The 19,017-nt window shown below is 38.7% G+C and overlaps 1 protein-coding gene across 7 annotated transcripts in view; it reads right to left on the bottom strand.

Annotated features, from left to right (window-relative positions):
- The window catches only part of DMD (dystrophin), a 1,770,560-nt gene that overhangs the window by 58,898 nt on the left and 1,692,645 nt on the right, over window positions 1–19,017 (bottom strand). For 4 of the 7 annotated variants that reach the window (XM_030807549.1, XM_030807551.1, XM_030807553.1 and 1 more), the window contains 4 exons: window positions 6,005–6,171; window positions 3,642–3,753; window positions 1,941–2,077; window positions 1,204–1,242 (listed from right to left, as the gene is read on the bottom strand). In XM_030807549.1, the coding sequence (XP_030663409.1) occupies window positions 1,204–1,242; window positions 1,941–2,077; window positions 3,642–3,753; window positions 6,005–6,171 (455 nt within the window). Of the gene's footprint in view, window positions 1–1,203; window positions 2,078–3,641; window positions 3,754–6,004; window positions 6,172–19,017 lie in introns of all 7 variants that reach the window. The other 3 variants (XM_030807552.1, XM_030807554.1, XR_004028802.1) reach the window with 2 other exon arrangements.

Genomic DNA, 19,017 nt, shown 5'->3' on the forward strand with positions numbered 1-19,017 from the left:
AATCTAAATAACTCCCAAAGTTCTTTAAGCATGATGATTAAATAAATCAGATAATATACTACTTACAGCTACCATATCTCAAAATTAAGGGGCGCAATAACGAAGTTTTAAAAAAGAAAGAGTAGCCTTCTACTTCCTTTAGGCCCATTAAAGACTGAAAATAAACCTCAATTAATAATTTGCATTTATCATGACAGGGTTGTTAAAAAAGGATCTCGTTTAAATTAAATTACATGGTGGAACAATAAAAAAAGATTTAATAAAAAGAAGTTGAATTCTTACACAAGCTTATCTTCCGAATTGGTCATTTCCCCTTTATACATAATAGAGCCGTCTGATTTTCAATAAATATTTTAATAAAGCATACTTTGAAATACCAAAAGTTTGTTATAACAACCCTACATAATGTAGTTTTAAAACAGGCACTTTGTTGGCTAATATAGAAATCACAGGCCCCAAAAAAGAGTTTTCTAACATTATAAACTCTGAGACAAATCATCTCCTGGTATCTAACCTCAGTATTATTAATACACACCAATAGTAATAACAAAGAAATACTTTCCTCCTAGAGCAAATGTATAATTGTTTATGAGCTGAATATTTAGTTTGGAGAAGAAAGCAAAGTGAGTTCAGTTCAAAATTTAGAAGCCCTTGTATATGATGATTAGTCAAATAGCATGGCATAACCTGATAAACAGTCCGCACACCTCATTAAAATTATTCAACCAAACTCAACATCATACTTTAAAACGAATTCTGCTGATTTTTAATAGTCCACTTATAACAGACCCTAAAGATTCTAAAAAGCATCGAATCTCAAGAAGTATGGCTAAAGAATGTTATTATGTAATCAGAAGGTTCTTCCTTGCTTTTATATGAAGAAATATATAAACGTGTCTCCCAGGAATACAGCTAAAACTCCAATAACTTCTTTGATTATAATTTGAATTCAAGCCAGGATTTCTGCTGGTTTGAATTTCACCTGGTGGAGGAACCAAAAAACCCACTCTGATTCTCCTGATCTGTGTAGATGGTACTTTCAAAGTCTCATCAAGAAAAGAAAAAAAAAAACTGAAATGAAGGAAGGGGAATTAATATGTCCATAAAACAAAACAAAACAAAACAAACAAATAAACAGAACAAAAGAAAACCAAGCGAGCGAATGTGTTGGTGGTAGCAGCACCCTTCAGCAAAAGTACTCACGCAGAATCTACCGGCCAGAAGTTGATCAGAGTAACGGGACTGCAAAACAAAAAATGAGGTGGTGAAGAGAGACACACGCAAACTCAGCCGCAAAAAAATTTACGGAAAGGTCAAAATAAATAAAATCCAGCCAATTAAGTATGAACCATGGAAAGCAATAGCCAAACCAAGGTGTAAAGTGAATTAAAAGAAAAACAAACAGTTGTGTGACTGCCATCAGAGTTAAGGCAAAAAAGAGGAGCAGGTTGAAAAGAGGTGAAGACATCCCCTTTGATCTTGAGAATCATTACTACTTACTGTGCAGTAGTTTCCTGTGACTATATTTTCTTTTGAGTAGAAACAAGTGACTAGATATGACCACACAATGAGATACAAGAAGACACACATTTACTGATTTGTGAGAGAGGAAAATCAAAATGAAACACTGGAATCACTCATTTGTAAACAGTCCCATATTTCTTATAAGGCTTATAAAGCAATTAGTGGTTGTATTGTGTTGTGGGTTTTTTTTTTTTTTCCCCTGTGAGATAAAGTTTAACTTTTGGAAAAAGAAATTGTCAAGTGACATGGGAAAGTGGCAACTGGACATCAGCTTATTTTTCTCTTTTCAGCTAATGTAAATAAAAACAAAGAAATAGAAGAGACTGTTTGCATTTGGGAGTGAAGGAGGGTGTTCAGCTGAGAGGAGTTCAAATATACATCAAACAAGAGTTTGTTCTGCTTTTGCCACTACTCACGTTTCCATGTTGTCCCCCTCTAAGACAGTCTGCACTGGCAGGTAGCCCATTCGGGGATGCTTCGCAAAATACCTTTTGGTTCGAAATTTGTTTTTTAGTACCTTGGCAAAGTCTCGAACATCTTCTCCTGATGTAGTCTAAAAGGGAGATCATGGTGAGATCAGATTTAGGACAGTATGATTTCAAAACTAATGACCACTCCAGTCATCTGCCCCATGACACTTGTTTTGTAATCAAGGAGAGTGTTGTGGTTGTGAGCAAAGGCTTTGGAATCAGACAAATGGGGCTCTGAAACCAGGCCTGGCATGTACTAATTTGGGTGAGTTATTTACTTCTCTGAGGCTCTGATCATCAGTAAAATGGGAGCAACAACACCTCAACACGTTGTTATGATAAACAAATGAAACATCCAAGCTCACTAGGCTACTCGATAAATGGTAGTTTATAGGTCTTAAGGTCAAAAGGGTGACATTAAATTTTACCATACTTTATGGTATTTTAAAAACTACTTAGTAAATAATGATAGCATGCTTCACCCACTAAATTTTGGTCTATTCATAGCATGGTACATTCTCAATCACTGACCATCTCTGTAAGAGGAAAAAAAGTGAGAAAGGCAAATATCTGGGAGGATCACTCTGATGATGGAAGAGAGAGATGCTCTAAAGCAGAGCTTCTCATACTTTGTTGTGTATGGGAACCAGCTGCAGATCTCGCTAAAATGCAGGTTTTGATTTAGAGCATCAGGAGTTGGGGCCTGCGGTTTTGCATTTCTAATAAAGACCAAGGTAATGCCAATAGACATATGATTGTTGGTCAACAGACCGTATCTTGAATAGCAACGATGTAAAGTTTAGAGAAGAGGAGATTGCAAGAATTAAAGAAAGAGAAGAGAAACACGAAGGGTGGCTCTACAGTCAACAGGGACAGGTTTATTTTAGAGAAAACAAACCTGAGAGGAGCCTGTCTTTAATTCTTAGGGAGATTTGTACTCAGGTCCGTCTGGCCACCAAGTCTACATCCTTGCCATTTCACCAGTGATTTTTCACAGTTCTGTTGGCCACTTAACGTTTTCCTAAGATAACATCTTAGGAGAGGGCTTCAACTCTTACTTATAGAACCCTGAGCAAATTATTTACCCTCAGGACCTCAGAGTCCTCATCTGTATAGAGGGGATAAAAATCACAGTACTTATTTTACACAGGGTAGTTTAAAAGGTAAATGCCTAGCATTTAGTAAGTGTTAGCATATAAAATGGATTTTTAAAATGTCACTAGTATGCAGGACAGATAATAGGCGAGCAACATTGATTAAAAGTGGTAGGTTATGAATTTGGGGGAACCTAGAACCATCCCCCATTCTCAACATGCCTCATGGCCATAAGATCGCCCCACACAACCTCTAAGGCTGTGCAAAATAAATGTGAAAACGTCTTCAATACAACCATGCACACAGAATGAAAACCCTATTTATTCATCCAACAATATTTATTGAGGGTCTATCATGTTCCATATGTGCCAGGCACTCCCCTAGGCACCAGGGATAGGGTAAATCCTGAAGCCTACAGTTGAGAGCCACTTTAGCTGGGGAACATCTGGGGAAGTGACAAATCACAGCATTATACATGATCTGCAGTATTGTACAAAACTGAAATTTATCCCAGGTGAACTAACTCTCACGTCAGGCAGGTGTCAAACTTACCGGAGTGCAATATTCCACCATGGGATAGTGCATTTTATGGCCTTTTGCAACTCGACCAGAAAAAAAGCAGCTTTGGCAGATGTCATAATTAAAGTGCTTTAGACTCCTGTACCTGATAAAGAGCAAAAACAAACACATATGTATTTCTTCGAATCACATTCCCAAAGAACACTCTTTAATAAACTTTCTACCACGTTCTGATTTGAGAAACAGAACGCAATGTTCGTTAGTCCCGCAAGGTAAGTGATTAACTTCCTACCTCCAGATTTTTCCGGTGCCTCTCCTACAGTATCAAAACATTTTGGCAGAAAGATTATCCTATAAACATATGGAAGGAGGGAAGAAAAACTCAGCTCTTATTTAAACTCCACTAGGAACTCTTTGAGATTAAGTAGGAAGGTACTGGCAAATTTCCAGTCTTTTGAAAACCAAACAGTCAAATTTAAAAGAACTTCCAGGAGAGACAGACTTATGCTGTGCATGCCCCTTACCCATCTTGGGACAAAAGTTTTCTGAAGCAATTATTTTAAAAAAATTGTCAAGATAAAGCAATTTCACAAGACAAAAGAAATGTGAACAAGAACTTTCAATTAAAACAAGCCTCGCTTTAATAATGTTTTCTAATTGACTGATACAATTCATCTTCAAACAGTTACTGGAATGACCTCTTTTATCTCTATCTCTTCAGAAATCTCTCACCACATTACCTACAAATGATAACTGAAGCCCCAAGAGAAAATGAAATTTGGATTAGATGGAAGAATTTATAATCTGTAAATACTAGTTGGTACATTTCCTCCATTATCAGAATGCGATATTCTTTGTTTCATACTCTCCTGCCTTTTGCTTTCTCAGATAAGAACCTTAGCCAATTCAAATAAACATATTTCTTATGTCACATATGGGGAAGTGGGAAGGAAAGCTATCTTTTTTAGATCCCAACCATCTTTCAACAGGGGGGAAGGAGGAATGAGAAGTGCTGAGTCCTAAAATAATATAATATGATAAAGGCAAAAGAATTGAAGGTGAAAGTGCTCTTTCAGATCCTCCAAAGCATTCTTCTTCTTTATTTTATAAAAATTTCCCTTGTATACAAAGCCCACTAGCTAAGGAAGCAGGGAAAAGGTAGCTTAGAAATCTAATGCAGTCACTGTGGCTTCCCTTCCCCACTCCCCACCCCCATGGTATCATTTTTACCTGCCAAGAAACCAGGAAGGAACGAAGGTGTCCTTTGCAAGCAGTACCTACTCACTGTTGTCTATCTAGGCTTCAGAAACCTCTAAAAGTTTCTGTAAAACCTCTTTGTAAACAGCATGACTATGGAAGGATAAACACCAAAAGTGAAAAAAGCACTATGAATAAAAAGCACGCAACAGTACAAGGTAGTTATTAGAAAATAAAGTAACAAAACCAGTTCACACGTAACTGGAAAAGAGTGTTTACTTAGCTGCTAAGTGGATTCTGCACAGGCATAGACCATATAGCTAGTTTACAACTTTGTGGCTTATTCATCACTATAGAAACCTTGATGTTGATTCACATATTTAAGGACATCACAGTTTCAGAATTAGGATTTAGGATTAATGTTAAGTGAGATTAACTCATTTTAAAAAACCCTGTCTCCCCAAACAGGTCAGCAGGGCTAAAGATTTATTTAGCCTTGTTTTCCATGATATTTTAAGACTATCAGAATAACCTGCTACGTTTCCTATCTCTTTCACTTATAAATGTATAAGGACTGGTCGTTTTTTAGCTGCTTTGTGAATCTTCCATTTACTTGCATACTTTTTATTCCTTTAGAAGTTCACTGGGATACTATACAAAGAATGTAATCAGATTCACAGATAAAGGAGCAAGTTCTAAGATGCTGAAAACAATTCTTGTTACTTAAGGAAGAAAAAAAAATGGTGCAAAGTGAATGAGAGACTGAGCTACTATTATGGTTCCTCCCAGAATAGAATCATCTCTCAGTTTTATAACTGATTCTTGGGAAGTTTCTATAAACAGGAAAGACCGTGAAAAAGGAAAGATGGTAAAAATGTTTTGGTTCCAGGAAGGAGGAGGTACAGTTCATCTGTAATACCTCCGTGAAGACACGCACTTTGGCCTGCTCAACCAAACATGTGGCTCTGAAGAGCTGAAGAGTGGAGGTGGAAAGGGACACCAGCCTAATAAGTGAGATCCACCAAAATAACCTAGCGATCAGGAGGGTGACAGGAATGATCGATGTTCCAGCCCAATCACCTTCTCTCCCACTTTGGAGAGGGACGAACTAACGGCAACTGGCACGGGAGATAAAAGATCAAGTCATAAAAAGGTGAAAAATGATGAGAAACAAATGACATTTTTTTTGTTCCTAATACCTGAATCCAATGATTGGACACTCCTTGCAGATGTTACATTTGGCCTGATGCTTGGCAGTTTCTGCAGCAGCCACTCTGTGCAGGACGGGCAGCCACACCATGGACTGGGGTTCCAGTCTCATCCAGTCTAGGAAGAGGGCCGCTTCGATCTCCGGCTTATTATTAGCCTGCAAAGACAGGAGGGAGAAAGAAGGAGGGCAAAAGGATGAAAGGAAAGAAGGCAAGATGGCAAAGGAGGTGTATATCAGTTCAATTAATAAGTTAAACAAAAAAGAAAGAAAGAACAATAGTTGCAAAGCTAGGCTGGCTTTTCACAGCTTGTTTCTGCAAATGCTCCCTAATATCCAAAGAGCTACCTACTCCTAAGGCTTTGGTAAACTGCCATTACTCTTTTTGGCTACTAGATGACAACAAAAGAAAACAAAACCAACAAACGAGAAAGGTAAGCCAACTACACACCTGAGCGAGACTACATTTAGCTTTAATTTTTGAACTGATACATAAAAGTTAGCCAGAAGTGAAATGCAGGTGTTTACTGATAAAATTTCAAAGGAGGAGGACAATTGATTTTTTTTTTTTTCTAGAGAACCTGTTTCTCATAGAATCATAATGAGGGGCTTTAAAATTCATCTGGTTCCAAAGCCTCATCTAATAGACAAGCAAACTGATTTTGTAGACCAGAAAAGTAGCTTTTTAAAGGCCATATAGCTAGCAGCAGAGCTGATAATAGAATCCAAACCTCCCGGCTTAGCGCTGTTTTCATGATGCCCTGTTGATTCTGTCTGCCTATTTCTCTCTCTTTCAAAGTCTAAATGTAAGAAATACCATTCATCCCAGACGGGACAATGATTTCAACAATCTCAAAATACCATCATTTGATTTATATGTTACTATATTCATGAATTTTAATTATACCTTGTTTTTTTCAACCCTATAGGATTGTTTTAATTTTTTATATTGTTAGATAGATTGACCCATATATTGACTACTTTTTTGCTCTTCATTGCTTTCTTTCATCTCAAATCTTCCATCTGGGATTAGTTCTGCCTGAAATATGTCCCTTAGAATTTCCTTTAGCTGTTGGTGGTGCATTTCTCAAGCTTTGTTTGTCTGAAAACGCCTTTTTAAAAAAAATCCATATTCCTGATAGTTATCTTCATTAAATATAATTTTTTTTTGAGACTGAGTCTAGCACTATTGCCCAGGCTGGAGTACAGTGGCGTGATCTCGGCTCACTGCAATCTCTGCCTTCTGGGTTCAAGCGATTCTCATGCCTCAGCCTCCCAAGTTAGCTGGGACTACGGGCACACGCCACCACACCCGGCTACTTTTTGTATTTTTAGTAGAAATGGGGTTTCACCATGTTGACTAGGCAGGTCTCGAATTCCTGACTTGAAATGATCCGCCCGCCTTGGCCTCCCAAAGTGCTGGGATAACAGGCGTGAGCCACTGCGTCTGGCCCAAGTATAAAATTTTTGATTGAAAGGTTTTGGGGTCTTGCTTTTATTTTGTTTTTGAATACTGAAATATTACCCCACTTTCATCTATCTCTGTTGCTGCTGAGAAGTCAATAGTAAAGACGACTGTTGCTCCTTTAAAGATAATCTATCCTTTTCCTATCTTGTGCTGTGTTTCTAGGATTTGATTTGGACTGCTTAGGATTCACTGGACTTCTTAAACCTATGATTTAGAGTCTTTAATCAGCTCTGGAATCTTCAGTCATTCTCTCAACAAATAGTGCCTCTTCTCCATTCCCTCTCTATTCTACTTTCAGAACTCTGTTAGATAAATGTTAGACTTCTTCAATCTATATTTCTCTGAACAGGCCTTCCCTAGTTCCCCTCCTCTGCCCCACATCTTTTTAAAACATCCTTCTGTGCTTCATTCTTATTAATTCCTTCTGCCTTACTGTCTGGGTAGCCATTTCTCTTGCCAGTCTGCTGTAAACCCATAAAGTTTTAAATTTTGATTATTGTACTTTTGATATCTAGAAATACTACTTGGTCATTTTTAAGGTAACTTCTCAAGTTTGTGGTTCCCTGTAGATATTTTTCAATGTTGTTTTTTATTTTTCTAACTGCATAAACATAATTTTAAAAAATAATCTGTCTAATAATTCTGGAATATGATGTTATCGTAAGTCTGCTTCTGCGGTTTGCTATTTCTTTTGCTTCTCATTCACCTTGATTTCTTTCTTTTCCCACCTTGATTTCTTGTGTGCTTAATGTTTTTATTTTTTTTTTTTACTATGTACTAAATTGACCTTACAAGTATTTTCTAGAGATAAATAAAAGTTTGAGCCTAGAATAAAAGTGCTTTCTCCAGAGATGATTTTCCTTTGCTTTTGCCAAGAACCAAGAAGTATTACTTATTCCACGGCCAATTTCAGTTGAATATATGACATGGGAATACTTAGTATCACACAAGTAATGGGTATTTGAGCTGCAAACCCAAGTTGCTTCTCTTGTAATGTGGTTTGCTAATAAAGGACATATCCACATTTCAGACAGAAAGGCAGGAGGGTTTAGACTGACAGGTCATTTGGCTTGTAACACTGATCACCTCAACAGTACTCCAGTCATTACCCCTAATTCTAAATTTAGCAACACTATAATAAACTGTTTAACTTTGGATTCCTAGCTGCAAAATGGTATCAGTTCAAACTTCTGATCAAATGCTACTGTTTACCAAAGACCTAGAATCAATCTAAATGCCCACCAATGGTAGACTGAATAAAGAAAATGTGGTACATATACACCCTGGAATACTATGGAGCCAGAAAAAAGTATGAGATCGTGTTCTCTACAGAAACATGGATGGAGCTGGAGGCCATTATCCTTAGCAAACTAATGTAGGAACAGAAAACCAAGTATTGCATGTTTTCACTTATAAGTGGGAGTTAAATGATGAGAACACATGGGCAGATAGAGGGGAACAACAGACACTCTGGCTTATCAGAGGATGGAGGGTGGGAGGAGGGAGAAGATCAGGAAAATAACTAATGGGTATTAGGCTTAATACTTGGGTGACAAAATAATCTGTACAACAAACCCCCATGACACAAGTTTACCTCGTAAGTAACCTAGACAGGTACCCCTGAACTTAAAAGTTAAATTTTAAAACGCTGTTGCTGAGCACTTTTCTCTGTGTAGAGTTCCATCACAGAGGTACTTTGTGGAAAAAAATGTTTATAAAGAATTATGGAATATAAAAATGAAAAAGATCATGCAAGTCAATTCATCCTTTTGGCATGGCACCACAGAGCCATAAGACTTTCAGGATTCATTGAGTCCAAACTCAGCATTCATCGAGTCCAAACTCTTACCCATGCCAGTGTGTGCTTACAGCCACTACACCACCCATGTGAGAGAGCTAGGAAACATCCTTAGAAGGTGATCTTGAACACCTATGTCCAGATACCCCTGTCAAAAGTGCTTCATCACATTGAGCTGAAATCCATCAGCACAGTATATAGGAGTAGAAGTTCCAGAGTTAAACCACTGGAGTTCACCACTCACTGGCTGTGTGACCTTAGGAAAATAACTTTATCTCTCTGTGTCTTAATTTTTCTCTGCCACAAAGTGGAAATATTAATAGTGCCTACCTCATAGAGTTATTTTACGATGAGTCAACAAATGAAAGGCAATTGGAACCGTGTCTGACACATAGCAAGAATCATGTTTGCTATTGTTATTGTCATTATTATTATCCATCTGACCAGCAACCCAGAAGTTCTTGGTCTTTGAACAACCCTTGAAATATTTTACCAGAGCTGTCTTTTCTGTCCATGCCTCTTCATTCCTATTCTTTTTACTTCTTCTTCATACGGCACGGCTTAGTTTGCCACTGTCATTTAGAAAACTATTCTTCAAATATGATTGCTGAGAATGTACCTCTATTTCTCCGGACAGTGTAACTGGATTACTTTCTTTTGTTCTGTACCGTAGGCTCACATAGGGTTCCTACTCAACTAAAATCTCTGAGTCAGTGTTTCCCGGTATGTCCAGCAGATCTATCGTCCAGCAAAATGCTTCATGAGAAGGTCAAATTAATTAAAGAAACATTGCACATTATATCTGCCTCTTAAAATTCTTAGTGCATGTTAACATATTAAAAGCTGAGAAGGTCATCAGTAAAGAAACATGTTAATCAGCTCTGAAATCTCAGATTCTCTGAGAGAGAGAGAGAGAGAGAGAGAGAGAGAACAAGCAAGAAAGAGTGACTGCTGAAGGGGTGATTTAATAACAGTTTTCAATGATGTGAATGGCTCTCGCATAGGGGCCTGTGACCAGCTGTTCGATCTCTCCACTGAGGACAGAACAAGGAGAAACAGACTTAAGCAGCATGAAGAATTTAGGCTGTAGCTCATACGGAAGAATCTCCTGATGCTGAAAGTTGTTAAAGCATTAGTGTGAATTACCAAGGGAGGCTGTAGAATGTTCTAATCTTTCAAAATACCATAGATTCTTCTGTGCTTAAAGGTTGAACATTCTCAAATTTCTTTCTAGCCCCTAAGATGCAAGATCCATCATGTTGGCTCTTTTTTTTTTTGAGACGGAGTCTTGCTCTGTCGCCCAGGCTGGAGTGCAGTGGCGCGATCTTGGCTCACTGCAAGCTCCGCCTCCCGGGTTCACGCCATTCTCCTGCCTCAGCCTCTCCGAGTAGCTGGGACTACAGGCACCCGCCACCACGCCCGGCTAATTTTTTGTATTTTTTTTAGTAGAGACGGGGTTTCACCGTGGTCTCGATCTCTTGACCTCGTGATCCACCCGCCTCGGCCTCCCAAAGTGCTGGGATTACAAGCGTGAGCCACCGCGCCCGGCCTATGTTGGCTCTTTTAAAACTGCTCACCTATGCCAACTGACAGCACTGAAGACAAGGTATGGGGATTCACATTCTCATTCTGTTTCAATCTTTCATTTTTATGACAAACTATTCTGTATCCTAGTGGTATATTCCCTCTCCTTTTGTCTGGCAATAAAGAAGGAAAGAATTAAAAACCAGGCAAGCTTCTGTAAAGACCTAACAGAACTAGAATTAAACCCAGCTAAAATTACATTTCAATCACTCCAGAAAAAAAAAAATATAGGGATAGATTGGAATAGCAGGAAGTTATTAAGGTCAAAAGATAAGTATGATGGCATTCATTGGACTGAGATAATCTTTGTCAGTACCATTATTTGTTGAGATACATATGTCTCAGATATAATCCCCTCTCAGTATCAAGGGTGACCTTGTCCTCATCCCTACACACCAGTTTCAAGCCATCCAAGCAAAATCTCTTGGAAAGGTCATTTAGCCCTGGGATTTGTTGTTTGTTGGCTTTGTTTTGTTTTGCTTTTGCTGTTGTTTTGGCAATAACTCCATTTTCCCCTTCTATGTCATGCACACACAAAAAGCAAAGCTATCACAGCTCCTTCCATTATGATAGTCACAGTTTGGAATTACGTTGGGTTTCTCCTCTTTTTCTCTTGGTCCTCACCTGCCAGCAACTATCCATAACATAAAAGCTAGGGGAAGGAATCAGTTGTCATTACTATTGCCCTGTTACAGCACACTGGAGGGTGGCTTCATACAAATGTCACCTTTATACAAATATAACAAGGTATAAAGACAGTTGAAGAATTCTCAATATCTGGAATTTCTAGCAAAGGGATTTAACTATCAATATAATAAGTTCAAAGGGCATTACATGGCAAGTTTGGAGGTAGGAGAGTTGCTGGGGTTCCGAATAACTTTTGGATTTCTTTAATGTCGTGCTTTCCATAAATCCTTGGACACTGATGGGCCAACTGCCTGCCAGGAGGTCCACCTGAATACTCATTTTTCTCTCAAGGTAATAAAATTAATTCATGGCTACAGAAGAAATGCAATTAAGTATTTCTCAGCAAGCCCTGCATCCCAGCTCCCATAAACATATACATTGTGTTTTTAGGAGAAGGCAGTTGGCATTTCAATTGTGAGGTTTGTGAAAACCATGTGAATACTTAATAAACTACAATAATTAGTACAGTCATCCCTCAGTATATGCTAGGGGTTGCTTCCTGGCCCCCTGAAGCCCCACTCCCACGGGGCTGTTGAGATACAGCAAAATCCACGCATACTCAAGTCCCACAGTAGGCCCAGCTGAACCTATATCCGCAGGTTTCACATCTCTTGAATACTGTATTTTTGATACGCATTTGGTTGAAAACAATCCACTTATAAGTGGACCCACACAGTTCAAACCTATGTTTTTCAAAGGTCAACTCTATATAGAGAAGTAAACATTGGGCAAGAGCCTGTGCCCAGTAATTCTCAGATAACAAGAAACTATCATCCTGGAAACAATCCATAACGATACGTCCTTAATTTCTTTCCTAAACTGCAGATTAATTAAAGACAGGAACTATACTTCTGGACTCTGTTAAAATCTGCTGAATTGAACAGTGGGTGGGAATTCAACTGCAATATGATCGCAAGAAATAAAAGGAAGATTATAAAATCTGTATGAAGTCAGAATTTTAAAAACCTGCCTAGTCATCCTGAAGAGCAAAAACATACACTTATAAAGATTTTATAAAGAGTAGAAGACAAAATAAGTTGCTTTCTCAAACTGTCCAAAATTGACTTTATAGATTAAAGTAAATGTCCTTGTGTTGGTTTCTATGTGATGGTATCACACATAAAAGGCTAACAGACTTCATCTGGACTTAGAAGGTATGTACAGAATGATCTGGCTTAAAATATAGGTATACACAAAATTCACACTTGGGGCCCTTGAAAGGAACTGCACAGGCAGATAGCTTTTCTCTAGGTCGGTGGTTCTCAGCCAGAAATGATGCCGTACCCCAGAGGAAATATAACAATGTTTGGAGTGTCGACCAAAAAACATCAGAGAAAAACATCTCCAAACATGTTGAATTTATTTTGGAATTAGAAATGAGGATTACAACCCAAGATGCATCTGAAGAGGAGACGGTAGAGGGAAACTTTTATTGGTAAAAGCACAAGTTTACATAAGCTGCTTGGAAACACAGTTCGTTTCAGATGCTCAACGCCAGAACTGGTGTCAGTTTATTAGTGGAGATGCCATTACTGGGCAGATGTTCTTTTGAGAGCATCTTATGTGCACTGCTGCAGTCCTAACAGAGGAATTTCTTGTGGGGCGATTTCAGAAAGTCCTTGAGACAGTCTTTATCTCAGGCATGTAACCCACGAACCCTCCTCCTTTCATGCTGTCCTGGCTCTAGTTAGTTTGGGACTGACAAAAAGTGATTTCATCCTGGTATCTTTTACGGGAGACATTTTGGGTTGTCACAACTCGGCGGGGGAGGGGGGGGTTGCTACTAGCATTTAGTAGATAGAGGCCAGGATTCTGCAAAACAGCCAGCAGTACGCAGGGCAGCTTCCCACAACAAAGAACTAGAATGATTCGGGCCAAAGCATCAGTAGCATCAAGGTTGAGAAACCCTGCCCCAATGTTAACATCTTACATAACCATATGGTTCACTTGTCAAAACTAAGAAATCAACATTGATTCATCACTATTCACTAAACAGACTTCCCTGAGAATCCTGCAGGGCATTTAATAAGCCGGCAACTATCCTCTACAACACAGAAATTGGGAGGCTACGATAGGCCTATTCAACTGCCGAAATGCCACACTGGCTCATAAACTGAGGGTAGAGAGAGCAAAAAGGAAATTAAAAGCCCCAAACTAGAAGTCACAAGGAAGCATGCTAAAATTGTAGACTCAGATTTGAAATCAAGCTGCTTCTCAAACTGACAACTCTATGCAGTGTATTCCAGGATAAACAGTTGCAGAAATTTATTTATTTAATCATGGCAAATAATTATCCCAAGCAAGGTAAAGCAGGTACGCCAGTACAACGTGTGTGTGTGTGTGTGTGTGTGTGTGTGTGTGTGTGTGTATGTTTTGATTTTACTTAGTACAGGTCATAACCATTTAGAGAAAAAATAAGAACTAAATATGCAAATATTAAATACATACGTATCCATAAATAGAATTTCTAAACATTTTTATTGACAGAAAAAGGTAAATTTATGGAAAACATTGTGGGCAAACCACAGATTTTTAAAAAGGGTAATCTCTCCTTTGTGGCTGATATGATTTGGCTGTGTCTCCACCCAAATCTCATCTTGAATTATAACTCCCACAATTCCCATGCGTCATGGGAGGAGCCTGGTGGGAGGTGATTGACTTATGGGGGTTGGTCTTTCCTGCACCGTTCTCGTGATAGTGAACAAGTCTCACGCTATCTGATGGTTTTAAAAACGGGATTTTCTCTGCACAAGCTCTTTTTTTGCCTGCTGCCATCCACGTAAGTTGTGACTTGCTCCTCCTTGCCTTCTGCCATGATTGTGAGGCCTCCCCAGCCACGTGGAACTGTAAGTCCAATGACCCTCTCTCTTTTGTAAATTGCCCAGGCTCAGGTATGCCTTTATCAGCAGCATGAAAACGGACTAATACAGTGGCCATTTTCATTTGCTATTTTCATTAGTAACATGTTCCCTTCACAAATCCAAAAAATCATTTCAGTGTCATTGCCACTGTTAATAGGTAATGGCATTAATAGCTGACAACTCAACTTTTCTAGCCCTCGTTATAAAAAGCCTTAGCATTTGGAAAGATTTGCTCAGTTTAAATTTATAAAAATTGTTTTTTGAATTACAGTCTGTACACAAAGATTTAAAACTACAAGGAAAATGGTTAGTCAGGGTCAGACAGTATAGGACAGGCCGTCCCTGACTGGTCCCTGACTGTTCCCTGATCTGTTATTACAATTTCTTTAACAACCTCTAAATCTACCAAGGGCATCAGTGGAATATTTTACATAAGAGAGAAGTCTGCACCAGCAAAGAACATAAAAGGAGGAACAAGAACAAGTTGTAAAGAATATTAATGACTCTTCTTCCAAACAATCCCAAATTTTATGAAAATCAAATGAGTGATAAAAAAACTCTTTAAAACTATACAAAACCTGCATGTAACAAATAAAACAGAAGGAAGGTGACATTTTGATCCTCTTAGACACAAGATACTTGGGTTTTACCTTTGAGTTACTGAGGAAACTATAGTGTAGGGACACAAGGGATCATTTATATGAGGTTGTACACAGTGGTTTTTCACATCTTGCTCTTAGTGTGTGTTTCCATTCAGAGAACAGTTGGTCTCATGTGAAATACCACACTCTATGTACAAGACTGTTTTCTATATCGTATAGCTCTGTTACAAGAGTTGTTACCCAGAAGATCAGGTAAGACTTTGCTGATCATGGCCAAGCTTTGAAATAAGTACAATAATCCATTTCCCTTTCGGCCTTTATAACATTTAGCATAGAATCAAAGAAACTTAGGGATAAGTAACTTTTGAGATAACCTGTTTTAACTTTATGTTACAGATAAGAAAAGGCCCAAAGAGGTTAAGGAAACAGCTTAAGATTATCTATGATTTTAATACTGAAATATATGCTTAAAAGTGTCTTAAAAAGACAGGACAAAAGTGATTTCCTATGGGAAAAAGCAGGGTGATCCCCAAAATCTTTTGAATCTTTAATTTGTTTGAAAGTACTTGAGTCTGATAGCTAAGTAAGCAAGGCCCACTTAGGACAATGTCCAGGTGAATATAAATCTTCAACTGAATTATATGCCGATAACATGGCTGCGAGAGCCAATGGAAGGTGAAAGTGAATACCCCACAACACTGATAAATGCATACTTCTATCTCATCTGATCACCTCCTTTCCCCCTTCTTTTCAGCATTACATGTCCCTCGTACCATTAGATGCTACGGCACGTATGAGCTACCTGGACTGACAGGTGCGGGTCCATATATATTGAAGCGGCAAAAAGGAAAAAAAGAAACAAAACTCTATGAGCTTCTCAATTCAGCACAGTTTTCATGTTACATGTTTTAATTATGTCAATGTGTTGTTCCCATAGAAGAGCTGGTTAATATGGAAATGTATTTATTAGACACATGTTTATGTTGCTCTCTGGAGAAAGGACTTTCAATTCTATACACCGCCATTTTAAACAATTCCAAGACAAAAATAGTATCCAATGGCAGGTCAGTAAAGAGAGGTATCATTCTTTGTACACTCAGAACCACCTTGGATGTCCCCAGTGATATTCACGAATAGACGGGGGAGAGGTAGAAGCTCTTCTTTACGTAAGAAATGGTCTAATACATGCAGAAAGTATGGTAGAATTAGAAAACCACTATTATGCAACCACCAATATTATAACTGAATTAGACAAGGATCATCCATAAATGCTAAAACCACAGAGTAAAAGGTTAAGGAACGGATATTATAATATGTCAAAATATCAAAAAATTACTTTCTAATTACAAAGGGAAAAGCATATTTTACAAGGAAAGTATCTGGTAGACACGACCTTAACATTCTTAGTGATACCGATAGGAACAAAGTAACATTCTGTTCTTCCAGATTGTGATACAGTGGTAGGTACAGAGCATCATCTTATCGTCTTTTGGCCAAAAAATGTTAACATTAATCTAATCACAAGGAAACCATCAGAAAAGCCCAGAGTATGGGACACTCTTCAAGAGAACTGGTCTGAACTCTTCAAAAATGTCAACGTCAGCCTGGCGTGGTGGCTCATACCTGTAATTCCAGCACTTTGGGAGGCCGAGGCAGGTGGATCACCTGAGGTCAGGAGTTCAAGACCAGCCTGGCCAACATGGTGAAACCCCATCTCTACTAAAAATACAAAAATCAGCCGGGTGTGGTGGTGCATGCCTGTAATTCCAGCTACTCGTGAGGCTGAGGTGGAGAGTCACATGAACTCGGGAGGCAGAGGTTGCAGTGAGCCGAGATCGCGCCACTGCACTCCAGCCTGGGTGACAGAGCAAGACTCTGTTCCCCTACCAAACAAGTCAATGTCATGAAAGGAAAAAAAAAATGCTGGGAGACTGTTCAAAACTAAATGAAGGTAGAGAGACTTGACAGACAAAACCCTTGACTAGATGCTGGAAGAAAACAGTGGCTCTAAGGAACAATTCTGCGGCACTGGGGAAATTTCAGTGTGGACTGCATATCAGAGGGTATTACTGGATTGCTGTTAAATTTGTGTGTAATGATAGCATGGCAGTTACGTTAGAGAATGGCATCCTTTAAGAAAATGGTGAAGTGTTTAGGGGTCTATGTTGTGATGCTCCTTTACTTTTAAATGGCATGGGGGAAAATGTGTTTGTGTGTGTATGCACACAGACAGACACATACATAAACAGAGCTGAGAGGGTGGAAGAGGCAAGTAGAGTGAAAAGCAACCATGGATTGAACAGATTTATGACACAGATGAGTGTTCTTCAGACTATCCTTTCAACTCTTCTTTGTGGTCGAAACGTTTCCAAAATAAAACATTGGTTGAAAACCGTTATTTCTCCCAAGTCACTCCTTCATGGGAAGGGGTTGCGGGCAAGGCAGGAGGGTGGGCAAGAGTGACTTTAGTAACTGTGAAAGGGACAGGACAGTGGTATTAATGTCAATAGTAATGAGTGTGAAAAGTTCCCCAGGATTCGTTTTCTCTAAAAATACAAACCTAACGCAAAATTGATTTCCTTCCTGTCCTTGCCACGGTTCTTAAAGCATCTCCTTATCTACTCTGCCTAGATGTGCTTTTCCTAGATCCCTAAATGTGAATCTCCAGCCATGAAAATGAGTTTAAGAGTCCCCACATGTGCAGAATTTTTTGTTTAAGGATTGAGAGGTCAAGAGTTGTCTTTGTGAGACAAGAAGTAAAAGGCTTCCCATAACTACCATCTTGGGTAGAAATCAAGTATTTTATTTAAAGTTCTGAAGATAATGAGCAGGTAGGAGGCCAGCAGTCACTGCTCTAAATATTAATCAGGACTCTGAATCACCCATTAAAGATATAATCAGCCCAAACAATAACACATGGTGATTATCCACTCTTCATTTCCATGTTCAAGGACAACTGTCCTGACCTCAGGCTCTCCACTCCACCTGACTAATAAACCAATTAACACCATGGCCCCAGGGAACATATGCACAATTTTAAATCTATGCAAATCCCTAAGTATACTCAACAGTATTAATTTATGCTACAGAGTTCTAATTTAACAGGAAAGTTAAATTAGAAAAGTTTCATATATACATGGTAAAGCACATGTATCTGTCTATAGGTACCATGGAATATACTTTCCCAAGTGTGGATCAGGGCGCATTATGTAAAAGAACAAGATATAAAGTTAGCTCTTCCACTACTGCCTCCTACAATCCTTTAAAATCCAGTTCAGGAAAAGGCAAAATTATAGGAACAGAAAACAGAGCTGTGGTTTCCAGAGATTAGGACTTAGTGAGATGATAAAGCATGAGGGAATTTTAGGGGTGATAGAAATGGAAGGAAGGAGGGAAGGAGAAAGAGAGCGAGAGGGAGGGAGGGAGGGAGAGAACGAAATAAAGAAAAGAGAAAAGAAAGAGAAAGAAAGGAAAGGAAAGGAGAGGAAAGGAAGAGAGGCAGGAGGGAGGGTGGGAAGGAAGGAAGGAAGGAAAAGACAGGGTGACAGGAAGGAAGGAAGGAAGAAAGATTTGGTCATAACAATAAAGTGCTACTTTAGAAGGATGAAGATGGAAAACAAAATGACATGTGCTTTTCCTTAGCAATAAGTGTATAAATAAAACAGGTTTCAACTATAACACAAACCTATCTTCGAACTTCTGGTGAAGAAAACATCCATTACTCCAATAGAGAAGTTAATCAAACAAACCACTGAAACAGATCATCATAAAGCTTAACCCACAGTAGCTTATAATTTTTAAAAATAACAACTGGAAACCAATATTAAACTTAAGACAATGCTGATAATACTCTGATAAGGGTCTTTTCTGAAACTTGCAGGAATTTTAACTAACTGTTCATGAGCAGGCCCAGTAAGAGGTCGGTGATATCTCAGCTTTTCATGGCAGCCAGCTATCTCTGTGGAAGGCTGATTGGACTATTAGGGTCTACCTTCAATTCTGGGA

Source organism: Nomascus leucogenys, chromosome X (genome assembly GCF_006542625.1).
Source record: "Nomascus leucogenys isolate Asia chromosome X, Asia_NLE_v1, whole genome shotgun sequence".
In the NCBI taxonomy this organism is placed as follows: domain Eukaryota; kingdom Metazoa; phylum Chordata; class Mammalia; order Primates; family Hylobatidae; genus Nomascus; species Nomascus leucogenys.